Here is a 20,929-nt window from a genome sequence, read left to right on the forward strand (position 1 = left end):
CCCTCTCAATCCTGTTCCCTCCATGCCCTTGACAGCCAAGCTGTCAGCGAGATGTCCCCTGTGTATGGATGTAGTTCCAGCCCTGAGCCCTGGCTCGCCCAGAGCGGGAGATGCTCCAAGCTGCACTCCCTGGCGGGGTTCCCCTTCGAGACCACTCCCTGTGGGCTTGTGGCACAGCAGGTTAACCCACGGCCTGCAGTGCCGACATCCCATATGGATGCCGGGTCAAGGTCTGGCTGCTCCACTTCCCACCCAGCTCCCTGCTAATGCTCCTGGGAAGAGCAGCTGGGAGACCAGATGGAGTTCCAGCCTCCTGGCTTCAGCCTGCCTGAGCCGCAGCCTTTGTGGCCATTTGGGGAGTGAACAGTTGGTGCAAGATCTGTCTAACTCTTGCTTTTCCAAATAAATAAACCTTCCAAAAAGAAGTTCTGGGGCCGACGCTGTAGCGTAGCAGATAAAGCTGCCACCTGCAGTGCCAGCATCCCATATGGGCGCCGGTTCGAGTCCTGGCTGCTCCACTTTCGATCCAGCTCCCTGCTGTGGCCTGGGAAAGCAGTAGAAGGTGGCCCAAGTGTTTGGGCCCCTGCACCCGTGTGGGAGACCCGGAAGAAGCTCCTGGCTCCTGGCTTCAGATTGGCTCAACTGTGGCCATTTGGGGAGTGAACCAGTGGATGGAAGACCTCTCTGTAACTCTTTCAAATAAATAAATCTTAAAAACAAACACAGCATTTCTCCAAATGCATCACCACTCAGCCTCTGGATTGCAGAGATGGGGGTGGGGGGTGGGGGTGCTGAGAACAGCTGCCTGGGGCCCAGCACAGGAGACACCCTGGGGGGCCCAGCGCAGGTCAGCAGAAGAGTGGGCATCCACACTGGCCACACGCTCTTTTCCTGGGGCTTCCGCCAGGACTTCAACCGGGCCCTCGCAGGGTGGTGCCAGTCAGGGAGGGAGGCGGCCAGTGCTGCAGGACGCACCACAAGACAGCAAGCACAGTGCCATCCACCCTGCAGGCACACAGCAGTGAGGGGGCGGGGTGACAGGTGTGCCCACCTCCGCATCTGAACACCTCCCACCTCTGTCTCAGGCTGGCGGGGCAGCAGAAATCACCGGACACACAGCAGGGGAGGGGGAGGGGAAGAGGGAGAGGTCTTCCATCCCCTGGTTCACTCCCCAATTGGCCACAATGTCATAGAGTTGCCACCTGCTGGCCCACTCCCCAGATACCCACAATGGCTGGAGCTGGGCTCAGAATCCAGGTGTCCCACGTGGGTGGCAGGAACCCAGCCATCGGAGCCCGGCTGCTGCTCTCCCTCCCCCAACCCCTCCGCGACCCAGGGGCTGCACCAGCAAGAAGCTGGTGTCAAGAGCCCGAGGGGACCAAGGAGTCCCGCCCACAACTTCAGCCCTGGGATGGGAAGACGGGGCGCCCCGGTGGCCAGGCGGCCAGGGGGAGCAGGGCGTGGCAATCCAGGTGAAACCCCTGGGAGTTCCGGGGAGGGGCACGCCAGCGGCCCCAGGGGGACGCGGCAGGTGCAGGCCCTGGGCTGTCGCGGGCGGAGACCCATCCTGGGGAGCAGGAGAGTCTGGCTCCGCAGAAGGGACTCCCGGGGGCTGGGCCAGCAGGTACAAGCGACTTTATTACTGGGCACTTTGGGTGAGTAACGTCGCTCGCACCGGGACCCAGGGGGCCCTTCCTCCTCGCTCCCTTCCCCTCCCCTCAAACGCCCAGGCTCCCCTCCTGGGCGGGCGCGCACAGCGGGCCGAGGCCGCCGTCCGGGGCGCGCGCGCACGACCGCGGGGCGGCGGTCCCCGGGCAGCGCCCCAGGCTCTCAGCGACCGCGGGCCGGGGCGTCTCGGGCGTGGCTGAGCTCTCCTGGGTGGGCGCCCTGCGCTCGGGGAAACAGAAGCTGCAGGTCTCCACCGGGCCGGGCGGCGCGCATGTTGCGGGGCCGGCTTCCATCGCGGGATCTGGGAGGGCAGGAACGGAGGGAGGGCGTCGGCGGCGACGGGGCCCGGGAAGCCGCGGCAGACCCCCACCCCGCCCCGGGCTCCAGAAGCCGAGGGCGCCCCCTGCCACCACCAACTCTGCCCTCTTGCCTGCACCGACCGCCGTACGCCCTGCATCCAGGGCCTGGCTTGGGGACCCTCTTCTCCCCTCTTCCCGCCCAGTTGTTTTAATCCGAGTTTGCCAAAACGGAGCAGGAAGGTGCCCCAGACCTCTCCCTGGACGATACGGCCTAACGCTGTCCCCGTAGGCGCAGGGGCCGCGTAGGCAAGCCCGGGTTCCCTCCCCCATGCACTCACCTTGGGAAGGCTTGGCCCGGGGTCTCCCTGCCGGGGGCTGGCAGGAAACCTGGTCGCCCCTCCTCTTGAGGAAGCAGGCCACGGCCACCAAGAAGCAGCAGATGATGGCGCACAGGCAGACCCCCAGCGTGCTGTAGACCAGGGCCAGCTGGTGCGCGCTCAGCCTGGGCACCAGCGGCGCTGCAAGACAGAAGGGACCCGGAGCTCAGGACCCGAGTGAGGAGCGGCCCTTGCTCCCCAGGGCCCTACGCTAAGTGGCTGCGCCCTTAGATCAGCAGCTGCCCAGACCTCTCTCTGTCCGAAGTCTGCGCCCCCCCAACAAAGCCCAAGCAGCCCACCTCACCCGCCCCCCCGCACCCATGTGGGAGGCCTGGAAGAAGCTCCTGGCTCCTGGCTTCAGCCTGGCCCAGTCCTGGCTGTTTGCAGCCATTTGGAGAGTGAACCAGGGGTTGAAAGATTCTCTCTAACTCTGCCTTTCAAATAAATAAAATAAATCTTAAACATTCAAGGACAATGCATAGTGTGAAAAAACTAGGCATGGATTTCACATGTTTTGGTGCCAGACTGAAGCTGGCATTTTCCACAAACTTTTTTGTGGAGAAACTTTAAGATAGTCCTAGAGGTGGATGGATGAAAGCCCACAGGAGCAGGACCAGGGTCTTTGTCCTCAACTCAAGTTTATCCTGCTCCCTACAAGGGAGGCAACACTGGGCCCTGGGGTGCAAGGTCGGGCATGCCAGGCTTAATGTCACCTGCACGTGAGACACCCATGACAGTCCCATGTGCCAGATTCAAGGTCATGTGCACACAGTGCACTCATGACAGGCTTGTGTGCTAGGTTTAATGTGCGTGTGTCACACTCATGACAGTCCCGTGTGCCAGGCTTAATGTCACGTGATATACCCATGACAGTCCCGTGTCACATGCACACGATGCACTTACGACAGCTCGCATGCGCCACTTCCCTTCTGCCTATCTCCTTTAATCAGCCCCCAAGGCCATTCCGATCAGCTGTACTACACAGATGAGACAAGAGGGGCGGCACGGTGGTGTAGCAGGTAAAGCCGCTGCCTACAGTGCCGGCATCCCATAGGGACACCTGTTCATTCCCAGCTGCTCTACTTCCCATCCAGCTCTCTGCTGTGGCCTGGGAAAGCAGCGGACAATGGCCCAAGTCCTTGGGCCCCTGCACCTGCGTGGGAGACCCGGAAGAAGCTCCTGGCTCCTGGTTTTGGATCAGCACAGCTCTGGCTGTTGCAGCCATCTGGGGAGTGAACCAGCAGATGGAAGACCTCTCTCTGTCTCTTCCTCTCTCTGTAACGCTACCTCTCAAGTAAATAAATTTTAAAAAGAAAAAAAGCAAACAAAAACCACACAACAGGTCACTTTCCACGTGTTACCCAGGGGCATGGGCACCCAGGTCCCTCAAACGTGGTGGGTGGAGTGGCCTCTTTTGGACCCAAACACCACCACTGAAAACATCCTTTCCTTAAAAAAAAAATTACTTATTTGAGGGGCAGCCAAGGAGAGCGACAGTCAGATGAACACAGCAGCCACGGCTGGGGCTAGGCAGGTTCCAGAACCTGGAACCAGGGAAGGAGAACGCAGCGCGGGTCTCCAGCGCAGGTGGAGATGAAGGAGCCATCTTCCCAGCCTCCCAGGGACCACTCATTCGGACAGTTGCAGAGAACGACCACCAGGGGGCACCCCAGTTGGTTTCTAAGCCGTCTAGTGTTTGTTGTTGGGTTTTTTATTTTTATTTTTTTAATTTTATTATTTTTGACAGGCAGAGTGGACAGTGAGAGAGAGAGACAGAGAGAAAGGTCTTCCTTTGCCGTTGGTTCACCCTCCAATGGCTGCCGCACCGCGCTGATCTGATGGCAGGAGCCAGGTGCTTCTCCTGGTCTCCCATGGGGTGCAGGGCCCAAGGACTTGGGCCATCCTCCACTGCACTCCCTGGCCACAGCAGACAGCTGGCCTGGAAGAGGGGCAACCAGGACAGAATCCAGCGTCCTGACCGGGACTAGAACGCGGTGTGCCGGCGCCGCAAGGCGGAGGATTAGCCTAGTGAGCCGCGGCGCCGGCCATAGTGTTGGTTTTGTTTTGTTGGAAAACTGTTTTCAAAGACTTCTCTTACCTAAAAGCAGTTTACTGCAGGCTGCTGCCCCCGGCTCAGGCTCCAGCTGGCCAGTGGGGCACGCTGGTAACCTGTCACTCAAAGGGGCCTGTGTGGCCAGGGTGGGGCCGGCCCCAGCAGCTGGACACAAAGGCAGGACAGAGAAGTGTGCTGACTGATTGTCATTTGGTGTCACACGTAAACGAGGCAGCGAGGCCTGGGTGGAAAGTTGCAGCTAGCCGCCCCCAGCTTGCCTGTCCCACAGTGAGGAGCCTGGGAAAGGCAGGGTGGACAGAGGGTGCGCTGGGAGGAGTCAGGGACATCTGACACCTGTGCCCATGGAACTGACTCCAGGGCTTGGCTCACTGGCTGGGGCGTGGGGACAGCCACCGGGCACCCGGCCCATCCTGCCCTTGGCACGTCACTGCGTCCCACCTATGCTGAGACAGCAGGAGCCTCCTCCCCTCCCCCCGGGCCTCTGGCCTCGCCCACTGCCCCTTAGCAGGGTTTCTGACCCCTCAATGAGATGCCCTATGCAGGCTCCCACGTTGCAGGGGAGGGGCGGTGCTGGCTGCCCCCTGGACTGGCTTGATTCTCTGGTGGGGGGGGGGGGCCTGTCCTTGAGATGGCCCCGCCCCCTGAGAGCTATCTCTCTCAACTGGCAGATGTGGCCTCCGAGGGTGTCAGAAATGGCCTCTCCCGGCTGGCGCCGAGGCTCACTAGGCTAATCCTCCGCCTTGCGGCGCCGGCACACCGGGTTCTAGTCCCGGCCAGGGAGCCAGATTCTGTCCTGGTTGCCCCTCTTCCAGGCCAGCTCTCTGCTGTGGCCCGGGAGTGCAGTGGAGGATGGCCCAAGTGCTTGGGCCCTGCACCCGCATGGGAGACCAGGAGAAGTACCTGGCTCCTGCCATCGGATCAGCGCGGTGCGCCGGCCGCAGCGGCCATTGGAGGGTGAACCAACGGCAAAGGAAGACCTTTCTCTCTGTCTCTCTCTGACTGTCCACTCTGCCTGTCAAAAATAAATAAATAAATAAAAATTAAAAAAAAAAATGGCCTCTCCCAGCACCCTGCTGCAGCTCCCCCCGCCCCCACCGTGCCCACCACTGCCTCCCGGCCTGGTGGGCAGGACCCTCCGTCAGCTGCATCCCAGCTCCTCCCCCACCAACCACAGCCACACCCCCACACCCCCCCCCCAGCATCCTCCCCCATCCCTCCTGTCCCCGCCCCCCGCTCCGTGGTGAGGGCGTGCAGCCTGCAGTCTGGGCAGTGGGTCCCACTGTGTCCGCCCGGGCTGGGAGCCCCCGAGGCAGGCATTTCAGCCCCTGCTCCTCAGATGCCCAGGCTCTCACAGCCTTACCATGCCCACGCCTTCCTCAATGGCCCCTGCACGCGCTGTGCCCGCCGCCCAGGGCACTCTCTAGCTCCACGGGCCTCAGCGCCTCAACAGCCGTGTGGACTCCATGGGCTCCCTACCCATCTTGGCACACGGCACCCCACATCCACACCAAAGGAGGCTCTAGGGTTGCAGCTGGTGCCCCCTGCTGGTCACACATGGGAAGCAGCTAACTTCCTCCCATGGCTGGGTGGGCAGCCTCCAAGGGCCATGGAGACCCGCCCAGGGCCATAGGGACCTGCCCCAGGCTGGCCACCGTGCCTTGGGGCCCGACACGGCCGTGCACCTGTTGTGTGACCCCCGGCAAGTCTGCAAAGGTCAAGACTCAGTATCTCCATCTGTCAAATGGGTATGACTGACACAAAAGGGGAAGTGGTTGCGTGGCAGGTGGGGGAAGTTCCTGGTTGGGTACAAGAACGGAGGCAGCACTGAGTGTAGGGAAGATGTCAGCGATGGCACTGCCGCAGTGGCGCTCTGCCCCCGTGGTCCCCCGTGGCCCAGCCATCGAGCCCTAGCCTTTGGTCTCTCAGTGTGTAGGGGCCTGGTCTCCCCAGGCTGATGCTGTCACGAGGAGGGCACGGCACAGGGACGAAACCGCTCAGCCTGCTGGGGACTGCAACCGAGAGCAGCCCCAAGGTCGAAGGTTGTGCCCGGTGTGCGTGGTCGCCACCTGCTCTGATGCCACGGGGCCACAGGGTAGCCAGCAGGTGCTGTGGGGGGGGGGATGGAGTAGATCGCGTCCAGTGCCGGGTACTCAGGGGGCCCACGCTCTCGCAGGGCCCTACTCGTCACGTCCATGGAGGGTTTCAGGGGACACAGCCTTTCCTCCTCACTCTCAGGAGGTTCTGCAAGGACTCCGGCAGCCAGGCAGACGGCAGATGCCTCTGTCACAGGCGCTCACACAGTAGGGCTGCTGGTGAGTCAGGGGCTCACACAGTAGGGCTGAGGGTGACTCGCGTGCTCACACAGTAGGGCTGCTGGTGAGTCAGGCACTCACACAGTAGGGCTGAGGGGTGACCTGGGCGCTCACACAGTAGGGCTGAGGGTGACTCGGGCACTCACACAGTAGGGCTGAGGGTGACCTGGGTGCTCACACAGTAGGACTGAGTGTGACCTGGGCACTCACACAGTAGGGCTGAGGGTGACCTGGGCGCTCACACAGTAGGGCTGCTGATCCACACCTCGGGCTCCAGGCCCACTGGGCCTCCGCAGCCATGACCTCAAGGCCCCCTGCCACTGCCTGGCCATCCTGCCTCCTCTTGCCCCCAGACTACTCGGCGTTTTTCTCAAGTTCTCTCCTGTGCTGGGACACTGGCTCCCTGGTACAGCCCCTCCCCGCACCCCTCCCCAACTCGGACGGCCGACGCCCAGCAGGTGCGCGGCCGCGGCTTACCTGGAGCGGCCTCCAAGCCTCTGTGCTCGGATCCCTGGTACCTTCCCGTGCTGTCCGCCCTGGCCTCCGACTCCCCATCCTGCTGCCGCCTGAGCTCGGGCGAGAGGCCCCCTCGGCCCCGGAGCCGGCCCTCACAGAAGTGGGCGCACGGCTTGGGGTGCTGGCCGCACACGGAGAGGCAGCTGACGCAGTCCCGCAGCAGGGGGTCGTAGTATCTGCCTGGCTCCTTGTGGCAGCTGAGCGACTCTGAGACAGAAGGGAGAGGCAGCGCGGGGTCAGGAGGCCTGCGGAGCTTGGGGGTGGTCTCAGATGTCAGAGTTAAAAAAATCACAGTCCGGTTTCCAAACAGCAATTCCAGATCGCAGGGCCTTCTAGAATTTTCCAGTAGAAGGCTATGCATGGTCCTCTACGTTCCGTTCTAGCCGCACTGCCCGTATTTGATAGGTGGGTGGGTGGTTTTTTTTTTTTCTTTTCTAAAATCGGTTCAAGACATTCTAACTGTTGACCGTTATTTCTTCTTCGAGCTATAGATCCTTCGAAAGTATATTTCTTAGTCTTCAAATATATATAAGGATCTTCTTGGGGCAGGTGTTGTGGCACAGTGGGTTACACTGCTGCCCGTGACATCAGCATCCCATATGGGCGCTGGTTCAAGTCCCGGCTGCTCCACTTCTGATCCAGCTCTCTGCTATGGCCTGGGATAGCAGTGGAGGATGGCCCAAGTCCTTGGGCCCCTGCACCTGCGTGGGAGACCTGGATGGGGCTCCTGGCTCCAGCCTGGCCCAACCTTAGGCGTTTGAGGAATGAACCAGTGAATGGAAGACCAACCTCTCTCTCTCTCTCTCCCATCATTCTGCCTTTCAAGTAAATTAATCTTTTTTTAAAAAATAAGATGTACAGCCGGCGCCGCGGTTCACTAGGCTAATCCTCCGCCTAGCGGCGCCGGCACACCGGGTTCTAGTCCCGGTCGGGGCGCCGGATTCTGTCCCGGTTGCCCCTCTTCCAGGCCAGCCCTCTGCTGTGGCCAGGGAGTGCAGTGGAGGATGGCCCAGGTGCTTGGGCCCTGCACCCCATGGGAGACCAGGAAAAGCACCTGGCTCCTGGCTCCTGCCATCAGATCAGCGCGGTGCGCCGGCCGCAGCGCGCCGGCCGTGGCGGCCATTGGAGGGTGAACCAACGGCAAAGGAAGACCTTTCTCTCTGTCTCTCTCTCTCTCACTGTCCACTCTGCCTGTCAAAAACAAAAAAAATAAATAAATAAAAAAATAAGATGTACTTGTATTTTGAAATTGATATGTGGATGTCACACAAATTCCTTCTTATTAAACATTTATTTATTTATTTGAAAAGCAGAGATACAGAGAGAAGGAGAGAGAGAGAGAGAGAGAGAGAGAGAGAGAGAGGTCTTCCATCCGCTGGTTCACTCCCCCAAATGGCCACAATGGCCAGAGCTGAGCCAATTCAAAGCCAGGAGCCTGGATCTTTTTCTGGGACTCCCACGCAGGTGCAGGTGCCCAAGGACTAGGGCCATCGTCCGCTGCTTTCCCAGGCCACAGCAGAGAGCTGGATCGGAAGAGGAGCAGCTGGGACTCAAACCGGCGCCCATATAGGGTGCCGGCACTGCAGGCTGAGGCTTTACCCGCCACGCCACAGTGCTGGCCCCCGTATTTATTTATTCTGAAAGTCAGGAGACTTTAAAAATGAATAAATAAACAGGAAATATCTGAGATGGGCCAAGCGTGAAAATCATGTTAAGGGGCTATTCACAGGGGTGATAAGGTTTCGAGGTTAGGATGTCTGATGGAGCAGTTACAGGCAAATGATGGGAGCTCCTGGGTTTGCTTTCACATAAAGAGGCGGAGTCGCCACGAGTGTTGAAGCTGACGGCGATGGCTTTGGTAATAGAAGGTTCGAGAGAGTCACGCTGGAGAATGACAAAGAGGGTCTTGCGGCTACATCACAGAACAGGGGCGCCACCTGGGCAAGGCGCCTGGGGCAGAAAAGGGCCGGGCACCCCCCCAAGAAGCCAGAGGGGGGCAGTGTGGCCTGATGGAGGGGTACAGTATGGCACCCAGCCCCTCCCACAGCCCCCCCTCCGCGGCTGCCCTGCTCTGGGGGACCAGGCGGGCACAGGCCCCCGGACTCACTGCAGAAGGCCGCACAGGTGCGCTGGCTCCGGTGGCTGCACATGGGTTTGCAGGAGACACAGGTGTTCAGCAGGGGGTCCCAGAACTGCTCTTCGGGGCAGGAACTCATAGCCAGCCCTGTCCACGGGCCCTGCGGAGCTGAGAGGTGGGAGGTGTGAGGGCAGCTGGCAGGGGACTCGGGGTATTCTCCCCATCTCAGCGAGCAGAGGGCAGCCAGCCAAGGCCACCCAGCGAGCCTCGGTTTCCCCATCTGTGAAATGGGTGCTCTGAGCATCCCCACCCCCTCTCACACCAGCTGTGCCCTGCCTGGCCCTGCTCATGGCCCTCTGTGCCACTTCCTACCTCAGGACCTTTGCACACGCTGCTCCCTTTGCACACGATGCTCTTTTTCTTTGGCTGAGGATTCCCTCCTCACCCTTGAGACTCCTGTGTAGCCTTTGCTGCCCCAGGGCTGGGTTTCTGACTCTCCCCGGCCCTCTGCCACGCCCACAGCGCCCCCACCCGTCACTCCTGGCACAGTACCAGCAGTGACTGTGAGCACCACGGTTTTGTCCTTTGCCAGTCCTCAGAACCTACACAGAGCTCAGGACACGCACGGCAGGCCCTCGTTGCATGGATTTTTTTGCAAAGCAGCAAGCGCTGGTGTCAGGTCAGTTTATTCCCGGTTTTCTTATTTACTGGGGTACAAAACAAAGCACGTGGCTGGCGCATTTTTTATGCACGTGTGCACCTGTGTGTTTTGCTGCAGTCCACACAGACAGCACTTCCTGCTGCCTGCAACACTCCCTGGGCCCCTCCCAGGGTAACCCATGCTGTGGTGTAGTGGGTAAAGCCACCACCTGCAGTGCCAGTACCCCCGGCATCCCATACGGGAGCTGGTTCAAGTCCTGGCTGCTCCTCTTCCAATCCAGCTCCCCGCTAATGGGCCTGGGAAAGCAGTGGAAGATGGCCCAGGTGCTTGGGCCCCTGCATCCACGCGGGTGCATCTTCCCCCACAGGCAGGGGTAGCCATCCTGGACCGCCCACATCTGCCATTGTCTGACTGAATGACCTCAGTGATTGTCGTGGTCCAGCTCTCTGCAGCCACTTTGGTGCTACTGGGAGCTGTCACCATCGGGGGCACTGCCTCTTCTCTCATCCTCTGTCTGATTTCACAATACCAGCTTCCCGCTACTTTGGCAAAGCATTGGAGTTTTCTTTCTCTTTTAAATATTTATTATTTATTTGAGAGGCAGAGCCACAGGCAGAGAGAGGGAGACACAGAGATAAAGGTCTTCCATTCACTGGTTCTCTCCCCCAGAAAGCTGCAACAGCTGGAGCTGCGCCCATCCGAAGCCAGGAGCCAGGAGCTTCTTCCATGTCTCCCATGGGGGTGCAGGGGTCCAAGGACCTGAACCATCTTCCACTGCTTTCCCAGGCCATCAGAAGGGAGCTGGCTCGGAAGTGGAGCAGCCGGGACTCGAACCGGTGTCCATATGGGATGCTGGCACTGCGAGAGGCAGTTTAACCTACTGCACCACCGTGCCAGGTTCTCAAAGCTGCCCACTCCCCACAATACAGCCAGTAGGCAACCAGCAGGGGGCGCTGCTGCAAAGCTGCCCAGTCCCCGCAGTGCAGCCAGTGGGTAACCAGCAGGGGGCGCTGCGGGAAAAGCAATCCAAGAAGATCTAGACGCACTGACAGCAGGAGCCCCTCGCAGGACGATGGCCAGGGCCCTGCCTTAGCGCACAAGGGCAAAGCGCCTACTTCATCAGCCCCGTCCATTCCCAGGACTCACACTCAAGCTCTCAGTGCCCCAGTCCAAGCCGTGAGCCAGTAGCCAAGATCACCGGATCCTGGAGCATCCGGCATGCAAGAGACCAACTCCAGCACACAGACGACAGGAGTGTGGCACCCACAGATGATGCAGGGAACGGAGGAAAATGAGAGGGAACAGCAGAAATCGTGGATGTCCTCAGAAACAGAAAAGACTTTGCACGCACAACCCTGGCAGTGCAGTCACTACTTGGAAAGACGTTCATAAGAACATAGCAGAATTGTGAGAAACCCCAAGTGTCAAAGCTGAATACAGATATTAAAGAGAAAGGCTAGAAGATGCGGTGGAAGGAACTATCCAGAAAATGGGAGAGACGGGACTTGGAAGCATGGACTCACGTCGGGTGGTCCAGAGGTGGACAGGTGATTTGGAAGACAATGGCTTCCAGACTGAAAGGGCCCATCCCCTGCATGCTAACAGGTGTCACATGAAATGTAGGAGCAGGCTGGGGCCAGCCTGCGGTGCAGAGGGTTAAGCCACTGACTATGACATCGGTTGGGACACTGGTTCAAATCCCGGCTGCTCCACCTCCACTCCAGCTCCCTGTTAATGCACTTGGAAAAGCAGCAGAAGATGGCCCAACCCACTGTGCAAGAAAAGTTTGGAAAAGTCGCAAGCAGGGAGCTCCAGACCTTAATGAGATGCTGCCAACGCCACGACATGGCGCTCAAAACACACCAAGGAGGGTCGGCGCTGTGGCGTAGCGGGTAAAGCCTTCACCTGCGGTGCCAGCATCCCATATGGGCACCGGTTTGAGTCCTGGGTGCTCCACTTCCAATCCAGCTTCCTGCTAATGCGCCTGGGAAAGCAGTAGAGGATGGCCTGGGACCTTAGGTCCCTGCACCCACGTGGGAGACCTGGAAAAAGCTCCTGGTCCCTGTCTTCAGCCTGGCCCAGCCCTAGTCATTGTGGTTACTTGGGGAATGAACCAGCAGACTGAAGAGCACTCTCTCTCTCTCTCTCTCTGCCTCTGTTCAATGTTGCTGTCAATCTAAAACAGCTCTAAAAAAAAAAAAAAAAAAGCCTATTGAGAAAAAGGAAACGAAACAAACTGAGATTCTGAAATTGAAAAGGCTGACATGTACCAGCCACCAGGGAGGTTTATCAGCAAAGCTGGGCAGGCAGAAGAAAGAGAGGTGAACTTGGAGATGAGACAGCCGAGCTGAGTGTCGGCAGAGCAGAAAGACATACGAGCGAGGGACCTGTGGGATTCCATCAAAGGGACCCACATACACATACAGGGATTCCAGAAGAAGAAGACAGAAGAGCAGGGGAAAGACATCTGAAGAAAGAGTGGCCCTGGGGTCGGCGCTGTGGCGCAGTGGGTTAAATCAGCACCTGTAATGCCAGCGTCCGGTGGGAGCACCGGTTCGAGTCCCGGCTGCCCCACTTTCAATCCAACCCCCTGCTGATGTGCCTGGGAAAGCAGCAGAAGATGGCTCCAAGTGCTTGGGCCCCCTGGCATGGGAGACCCAGATGGATGTTACAGTAACAAAAGAGAAACAAAGACACTTCTAGGTAAACAAAACCAGAGGCATTGCATGGGCAGGAACCCCGCCCTACAAACATTGCTAAATAAGGAATCCTTGCCTAAACAAACACACACCAGACAGGAACCAGAAGCTGAGAGAGAGAGAGAGAGAGAGAGAGAGAGAGAGAGAGAGAGAGAAGCACTAGCAAGGCATTTACATAAGTAAACACAGAAGCCAGCAGGGACGAACTGTGGGTTTGGTTTATAAGCTTTCTTTTTGCTTCTGTTGTTCAAGGCTCCGATGCATAAAACCACGACTCCACACCTGCCTGCGGGATCATCTAAGGCAGAGTGGACAGTGAGAGAGAGAGAGAGAGAGAGAAAGGTCTTCCTTTGCCGTTGGTTCACCCTCCAATGGCCGCTGCAGCCGGCGCACCGCGCTGATCCGAAGGCAGGAGCCAGGTGCTTCTCCTGGTCTCCCATGGGGTGCAGGGCCCAAGCACTTGGGCCATCCTCCATTGCACTCCCTGGCCACAGCAGAGAGCTGGCCTGGAAGAGGGGCAACCGGGACAGAATCCGGTGCCCCGACTGGGACTAGAACCTGGTGTGCTGGTGCCGCAAGGCGGAGGATTAGCCTAGTGAGCCGCGGCGCCGGCCCCGGTTGCCCCTCTTCCAGGCCAGCTCTCTGCTGTGGCCAGGGAGTGCAGTGGAGGATGGCCCAAGTCCTTGGGCCCTGCACCCCATGGGAGACCAGGAGAAGCACCTGGCTCCTGGCTTCAGATCAGCGCGGTGCGCCGGCTGCAGCGGCCACTGGAGGGTGAACCAACAGAAAAAAAAGGAAGACCTTTCTCTCTGTCTCTCTCTGACTGTCCACCCTGCCTGTTAAAAAAAAAAAAAAAAAAAAAAAAAAAAAAAAAAGAAGGAATACGGGACAGTAACAATACAGGGGCCAGGGACAAAGCGGTACAGGCACGGAGATTTGTACGCCAAGAACTAAGCTGGTGTCATTCAAGCTAGGGTGCTGTACTTTTAAGACGTTCATTGTCATCTCCATGGTAACCACTAAGCAAGCAACTTCAAAATACACAGAGGGGTCAGTGCTGTGGCATAGCCGGTTAAGGTTCCACCTGCTGGAGTCCTATATGAGTGACAGTTTGAGACCCGGCTGCTCCACTTCCTATCCAGCCCTCTGCTGATGCGCCTGGGAAAGCAGTAGGAGATGGCCCAAGTGCTTGGGCCCCTGCACCCATGTGGGAGACCTGGAAGAAGCTCCTGGCTTCAGTCCAGCCAGTTTTAGCCATTTGGAGAGTGAACCAGAAGATGGAAGAACTCTCTCTCTCTCTCTCTCTCTCTCTCTGTAACTCTGCCTTTCAAATAAATAAATAAATAAATCCTTTTTTAAAAAAGCATGCACGCACACACACATAGGAACAAAGGCAAAAGCGAATCCTTCCTTATAAGCAATCACATTAAATGTAAGTGAACTAAAGTGTCCCACTAAAGGGCTGAAATTGGCAGATTGGATTTTTTAAAAGATTGATTTATCTACAATGAAAGCAACAGTTACAGAGAAACTTAGGTCAAGGCACTCAAATCATCCCCTGAATTCTACACCTGGAGATAAAAAAAAAACGAACAGCAAACGAACAGCAAACGAAGCCGAGAGCTAGTCGTAGCCGAAAGGAAAAAATCATTAAGAACAGAAGAGAAAAACAAAACCAGAGAGCAGAGAACCGGAGCAGAACATCAACCAAACCAAACATGGCTTCTTCTTTGAGAAGATCAACCGACAACGCGTTTGGCAAGACTGACTCGGGCAAAGAAAGAAATTACTAAACTCGGACATGAAGTTGGGGAAGGGGAAAAAAAAAACCTCATAAGAGAATGCTATGACCAATTGCACGACCTCACACCAGATACCTTAAGTAACAGGAACAAATTCCTAGAAGTACATACTCGGGCTGGCGCCGCAGCTCACTAGGCTAATCCTCCGCCTTGCGGCGCCGGCACACCGGGTTCTAGTCCCAGTCAGGGCACCGGATTCTGTCCCGGTTGCCCCTCTTCCAGGCCAGCTCTCTGCTGTGGCCCGGGAGTGCAGTGGAGGATGGCCCAAGTGCTTGGGCCCTGCACCCCATGGGAGACCAGGAGAAGCACCTGGCTCCTGCCTTCGGATCAGCGCGATGCACCGGCCGCAGCAGCCACTGGGGGGTGAACCAACGGCAAAAGGAAGACCTTTCTAACTGTCTCTCTCACTGTCCACTCTGCCTGTCAAAAAAAAAAAAAAAAAAAAAAGAAGTACATACTCTACCAAAACTGACACAGGAAGAGATAGAAAGTCTGAATGGACTCAGAACTGGTGATTAAGGTACTGAAGCAGTACTTAGAGACCTTCCAACAAGAAGCCCAGGTTAGGTGGTTTCCCTGGTGAATTGGAATTAGAGAGTGGGGGTGGGGGGAGGTCTTCCATCTGCTGGTTCACTCCCCAGATGGCTGCACCAGGCCAAACCCAGGAGCCAGGAGCTCCTTCCAGGTCTCCTATGTGGGTGCAGGGGCCCAAGCACTTGAGCCACCTTCGCCCCCTGTTTTCCCAGGCGCATTAGCAGGGAGCTGGATGGGAAGTGGAGCAGCCAGGACTCAAACAGGTGACTGTATGGGATGCAGGCTTTACCCACAATGCCACAGTCCCGCAACTCAACATTACCCAGAGCATGAACACCCATTCTTCTCAAACTCTAGCAAGAGAGGAGAGAGAGCGCTTCCCAACGTCTCCTCTGAGATCAGAGTTCCTGACATCAAATCCCTCACAAGAAAAGAAAATTGCAGAGCAACGGGCCTTCCACGTGCAGATGCCGAAGTCCTCGATGAAACCATAGCAACCGGGTTGTCAATCAAGGCACTGCATCGCATCAAGAGAAAGGAGGCAGAAAAGCACCTGCCATCTCAAGGGAGCAGAAAAAGCATCTGACGGAATCCCCACTGTTGCATGGTGCAGACGCTCAGTAGGTGAGGGGAGGGCACGGCGACACCCCCCCCCCCATCCCCAGCTGACATCCCACGTGGTGGCAGGAGGCCGGAGCTAAGACACAGCTTTGTGCAAAGGGCCATCTCCTTCCACTGCCAGGGCTGAGCCAGCTCCCTCTTCTCCATAGGGGAGGGAGGGGCCGGCTCCTCCTTCTCACTCAGGTCACCCCACCCCCACCCCAAGCTGGGACGACCACCTGGGGGGGGTGGGGAGGAGGGGGAGGGGAGAGATTTTCTTCTGTGGGTCATTACCTCCTGATCTCTCACCGGGTTCTGGGGAGCGCACTGCCAGGTTCTGAGCCCGGGCCCAGGCTGCGTCTGAAGTCAGATACTGCTGAGCCCTCAGCAAGTCTCTCTAGGGTTTCTCTGCATCAATGGGGCGGCCGTTTCTCCCCACTGTCATTTCTGCCTCCTCTGAGCTCATTTTGAAAACGGATGCACCGCGCTCAGAGACAGCTTGTGTGGGAGCCAAGTCACTGGTGTCTCAGAATTTTGGCTTTCTTTACTTTGAAATGGGCATCGGGGCTGGCGGCGTGGTGTAGCGGGCAAAGCCGCTGCATGGGACACCGGCATCCCACATATGGGCACCGGTTCGAGTCCCGGCTGCTCCACTTCTGATCCAGCTCCCTGCTAATGCAACTAGGAAAGCAGCAGAAGATGGGCCGAGTCCTTGGACCCCTGCACCCACGTGGGAGACCTGGAAGAAGCTCCTGGCTCCTGGCTTCGGATCGGCGCAGCTCTAGCCATTTGCAGAGTGAACCAATGGATGGAAGACCTCTCTCTCCCTCCCTCCCTTCCTCTCTCTCTGTAACTCTTTTAAAATAAATAAATCTTAAAAAAATAAAATAGGGATCAGTGTCATTTTCTGGCTTAAAACCTGGTGGGTACTGTTGGCAGTTATTCTGCAACAGAGGGCACAAAGCAGGAGGGGTTGATAAGGACCATTTTTTTTTTTTTGACAGGCAGAGTGGACAGTGAGAGAGAGAGACAGAGAGAAAGGTCTTCCTTTGCCGTTAGTTCACCCTCCAATGGCTGCCGCGGCCGGCGCACCGCGCTGATCCGATGGCAGGAGCCAGGAGCCAGGTGCTTCTCCTGGTCTCCCATGGGGTGCAGGGCCCAAGCACCTGGGCCATCCTCCACTGCACTCCCGGGCCACAGCAGAGGGCTGGCCTGGAAGAGGGGCAACCGGGACAGAATCCGGCGCCCTGACCGGGACTAGAACCCGGTGTGCCGGCGCCGCTAGGCGGAGGATTAGCCTAGTGAGCCGCGGCGCGGGCCGATAAGGACCATTTTATATCTAATGTAACTTGAACACTAACAGCATTTCATATTCTATTTCTTCCTACTGTCTTGTTCATGCCTTCCATAATACCAGGCACACAGTAGGGGCTCAATTAAAGCTCATAAATGACTGAGTCAGGCATGCGTGGCTGACCCCATCAGGACCACTGTGTACCCCGGCTCTGTGTTGATGGATGGTGGGCGGGTGCACGGCGTGAGCTTGCACTGCCTCAGCCCGGTGCGTCTCTGGGGAGCGGTATTCTGGTGGAAGGTGGAAGGTGGAAAGGAAAAACGTTGTGGCCAGCCCTGCGGCAAAGCAGGTTAAAGCCGCCGCCTGCAGTGCCAGCATCCTATACGGGCACCGGTTCGAGTCCCAGCTGCTCCACATCCGATCCCGCTCCCTGCTAGTGTGCCTAGGAAAGCAGCGGGAGATGGCCCAAGTGCTTGGACCCCTGCTACCCATGTGGGAGTCTCAGATGAAGCTCCTGGCTCTTGGCTTCAGCCTGGCCCAGCCCCATTTATTGTGGCCATTTGGGGAGTGAACCAGGGGATGGAAGACTTTCTCTCTCTCTCTCTCTCTCTCTCTCTCTCTCTCTCTCTCTCTCCTCTTCTCTCTGTAACTCTTTGTTTCTTTCCCTCCCTTCCTTCCTTCCTTTCTTCCTTTCTTCCTTTCTTTCTCTGAGAGGTAGAGTTACAGACAGAGGGAGAGGCAGAGAGAGAGGTCTTCTATACTCTCGTTCAAAATCCAAATGGCCACAATGCTTGGAGCTGGACCAATCGGAAGCCAGGAGCTTCTTCTGGGTCTCCCACGTGGGTGCAGGGGCCCAAGAACTTGGGCCATCTTCTACTGCTTTCCCAGGCCACAGCAGAGAGCTGGATGGGAAGTGGAGCAGCTGGAACTCAAACTGGCACCCAATGGGATGCCGGCACCACAGGAGGAGGCTTAGTCCACTAAGCCACAGTGCCACACCCCGAACTCTGACTTTCAAATAAATAAATAATAAATCTTAAAAAAAAAAAAAAAAAGACTGATGGGGTCTCTGACCTGGTGACGGGACGCTGGGATTGCTCCGTGGTGTGAATGACAGGTTCATTGGCTGATGTCTGTCCCAGCAGATGGGACGTGACCCAGCAGTCCTCCAGCAGGGGTCTGGCTCAGTGACAGTGCACTTACACCTGCTGTTTAAAAGCAATGGCAGGGGCCGGCGCTGTGGCTTAGTGGGTAAAGCCGCTGCCTGCAGTGCTGGCATCCCATGTGGGTGCTGGTTCGAGTCCCGGCTGCTCCACTTCTGATCCAGCTCCCTGCTAATACACCTGAGAAAGCAGCAGAGGGTGGCCCAAGTGCTGGGACCCTGCCACCCACGTGGGAGACCTGGAAGAAGCTCCTGGTTCCTGGTTTTGTGACTATTCAGGCCGTGAACCAGCAGACAGAAGGTAGCTCTCTCTTGTAGCTCAAAGACCTAAACATGAGAGCTAAAAGCTGGAGATTCTTCAAAGAAAGCTCAGGGCAAATCTTCACATTCTGGAGTTTACACAGTGACACCGAACGCACAGGGGGAGCAACTGGACATCTATGCTGCGAGCTTTCGTTTGCAAAGACCACCACCAAGAGACACAGACTAGGAGCAGGTATCTGCCAATCGCCTATCAGGTAAGGAACACGCACCCAGAAGATCTAAACTCTCCTTTGCGAGCGATAAAAACACCAATGATCCCATTTCAAAACAGGCGCAAGACTTGCATAGATGTTTTTGCAAAGCAGACAGATGCGCGCGCACAGGTGCCTGCCTGGAAAGCCGCGTGACCTCGGGGAAGTGCAAATGCAGACCACATCGAAGACACCGCCCCATGTCCACTCGCATGGGGCCGGTGAGAGGAGCGAGCTGGGATCTCTCTGCGCCACCTGGTTTCCAAGCCATGCAAACGTGCACACAATTCCAAAAGAAGTCCTTGGCTCTCCAGCTCTTTGCAAAGGGGGAAGCCACCAGACTGGACCAGAGATCAGCCTCGGGGGCGGGGGGAGGGAGTAGCAGGAAGACCCCTCCCCTTCCCAAAGCCAGAAAGAACAGAAGTTTCAGAAAAGGAGATCCGTTGGTGGTTAGCAGGCAGAGGAAGACGGCTCTCTGCTGGCTGGGGCCGTGAGCTGGGAGGGCTCCCCGGCGGCAGCAGCCCTGGGGCGCGCACAGCCCAGGGACTCTCCCCTGCCCCCAGAGACCCGAGTACAGCCAGGAGCGAAGATTCTTAGAGGCCCTGCCCCTGCTGTTGCCTGCCTTGCTTGGCTGGTTAACCAGGGCTGTACCCAGAAGCCCCGGGGTCACAGCGGGGGTGGGGAAAAGACAGAGGTGTGGGTTGGTTGGTTGGTTGGTTGGTTCCAACGCAAATCTTTTCAGAGCCTTTGCACATGGCCTTTCCTAGGTGGCACTTTAGGTTTTTAAGGGACGGCTGGTGGCTCTTGCACTCTTGACAGCGGGTGAGCGGAAGGAGGGAGTCGAAATCTAGTGTTGGCGGGGGCCCGTGTCTGTGAGCCGTGAGAGCCGGGATGCCCGGCTGGGCCAGGTCACCGCTCCAGCTGGTTCCCCACTTGTGGTCCCTGGGCCCCCGCCCTGTGCCCCCGAGCCATTTCAACCACCTCATCATCACTGCTCTATCCAACTGTCTCAGAACAAACACCACGTATTGGCCAGGTACCTGTCGGGGCTCTCGGTCGCTGGACACAAAAGGGCATTGGAGAAAAGACATGCTCGCTGCCTGGGGTGTGGCAGACAGAGCAGGGAGAGGCCTGGGCTGCCCCTCCCCCATGGGGCCTGGGGTCCCACTTGCAAGGGGGAGGAAGAAGGGGAGGCCCCCTCGCCTGCTCTAGGAATCCACACTTCCGAGGCATGTGTGGGCAACCCTTTAAAATCGCCCTGCTCGAAACACTCTAGGCTAAGCGGTCCCGTGTCTTCCACAAATAAACAGCAATGGGAAAACAACAACAAGGAGCCAGGGGGAGGACTGGTACAGACTCAAATGTGCACCCACAGGTCTACCATGGGTGGTATCAAGACGCCTCCCCGCTCCCCGATAGGAAGCAGTAGGGCAGAAAAGACACCCAGACCACCAGGAGTGTCTGAGCACCCACTGGCTAGCTGCCGATGCTAAGAGTGGTGATGGGGTGATGGGGGTGACGGTTCGGTTTTGAAGTGTCTGCAAATCACACCGCGTGATGTTTGGGTCCAGTATGGGGCCGGCGCTGTGACGCAGCAAAATTAAGGCGCTGCTTGCAACACCCACATCCCTCATCCCTGCTAACGCACCTGGGAAGGCAGTGGGAGATGGCCTGAGCGCTTGGGTCCCTGCCACCCACATGGGAGACCCGGATGGAGTCTCTGCCTCCCGCTTCAGCCTGGCCCAGCCCTGGCTACTGCAGTGGACGGCAGATCTCTCGTTCAAACAGATACACACATCTGGAATAAGAGATCCAGTGGGGAGGGCAGCATGGCCCCTGAGCTGCTTCCACTACTCTGCTCCTAGAAGGAGGTCCTGCACCCCCACACACACACCCCACCCCACCCCCAGACAGGGCCCAGCCCCGCAGCTCCACGTGCAGGTGCTGGGGGCGGCCCGGGGGCCTGGCCACGCGTGCGAATTCACTGCCCGCACCCCGCCAAGAGCCCGCTGGGCCCTCGGAGCCCCGCTTCCCCAGGCGCCCCGGCTGCTACTCACACCGCTCCCTGCGGCTGCCCGGCTCCGGCCGCCTCGCCTGCTCGGGCCGGCGGCTGCTGCTGCTGCGACCACTCATTACTCAGGCTGTTTATTATTAGCCGTCGATTTCATTAGTGCCGGGCTGTACTTCCTGGGTTTTCCCCTCAACCTGAAGATGTAAATCAGACACTCCCACCCCGCGCCTGCGCAGCCCGAGGCTCACCAAGTGAGTGGCCCACTGTGTAGGGGCTCAGTGCAGGCCTGGGGGCCCCGAGGGAATCAGCTCCGTTTTGTTCCAGCCCT

The 20,929-nt window shown here is 57.9% G+C and overlaps 1 protein-coding gene across 1 annotated transcript; it reads right to left on the reverse strand.

Moving 5' to 3' along the window:
- Window positions 1–1,618: 1,618 nt before the first annotated feature.
- On the reverse strand, window positions 1,619–20,763 carry TNFRSF13B (TNF receptor superfamily member 13B). The gene is made up of 5 exons (XM_008252291.4): window positions 20,648–20,763; window positions 9,354–9,491; window positions 7,208–7,453; window positions 2,306–2,485; window positions 1,619–1,969 (listed from the first exon to the last, which is right to left on the reverse strand). Exons 1-5 carry the CDS (start codon window positions 20,721–20,723, stop codon window positions 1,719–1,721), a joined length of 891 nt encoding a protein of 296 aa, XP_008250513.2. The 5' UTR covers window positions 20,724–20,763; the 3' UTR covers window positions 1,619–1,718.
- Window positions 20,764–20,929: the final 166 nt, after the last annotated feature.

Source organism: Oryctolagus cuniculus, chromosome 17 (genome assembly GCF_964237555.1).
Source record: "Oryctolagus cuniculus chromosome 17, mOryCun1.1, whole genome shotgun sequence".
Lineage (NCBI taxonomy): Eukaryota > Metazoa > Chordata > Mammalia > Lagomorpha > Leporidae > Oryctolagus > Oryctolagus cuniculus.

Coding starts and splice junctions, on each gene's coding strand:
- TNFRSF13B (XM_008252291.4), bottom strand. CDS start 20,723: ATGAGTGGTCGCAGCAGCAGCAGCCGCCGGCCCGAGCAGGCGAGGCGG. Junction 9,492..20,647: donor GGGCAGCCGCAGGGAGCGGT/GTGAGTAGCAGC, acceptor CCCACCTCTCAG/CTCCGCAGGGCCCGTGGACA. Junction 7,454..9,353: donor CACCTGTGCGGCCTTCTGCA/GTGAGTCCGGGG, acceptor CTTCTGTCTCAG/AGTCGCTCAGCTGCCACAAG.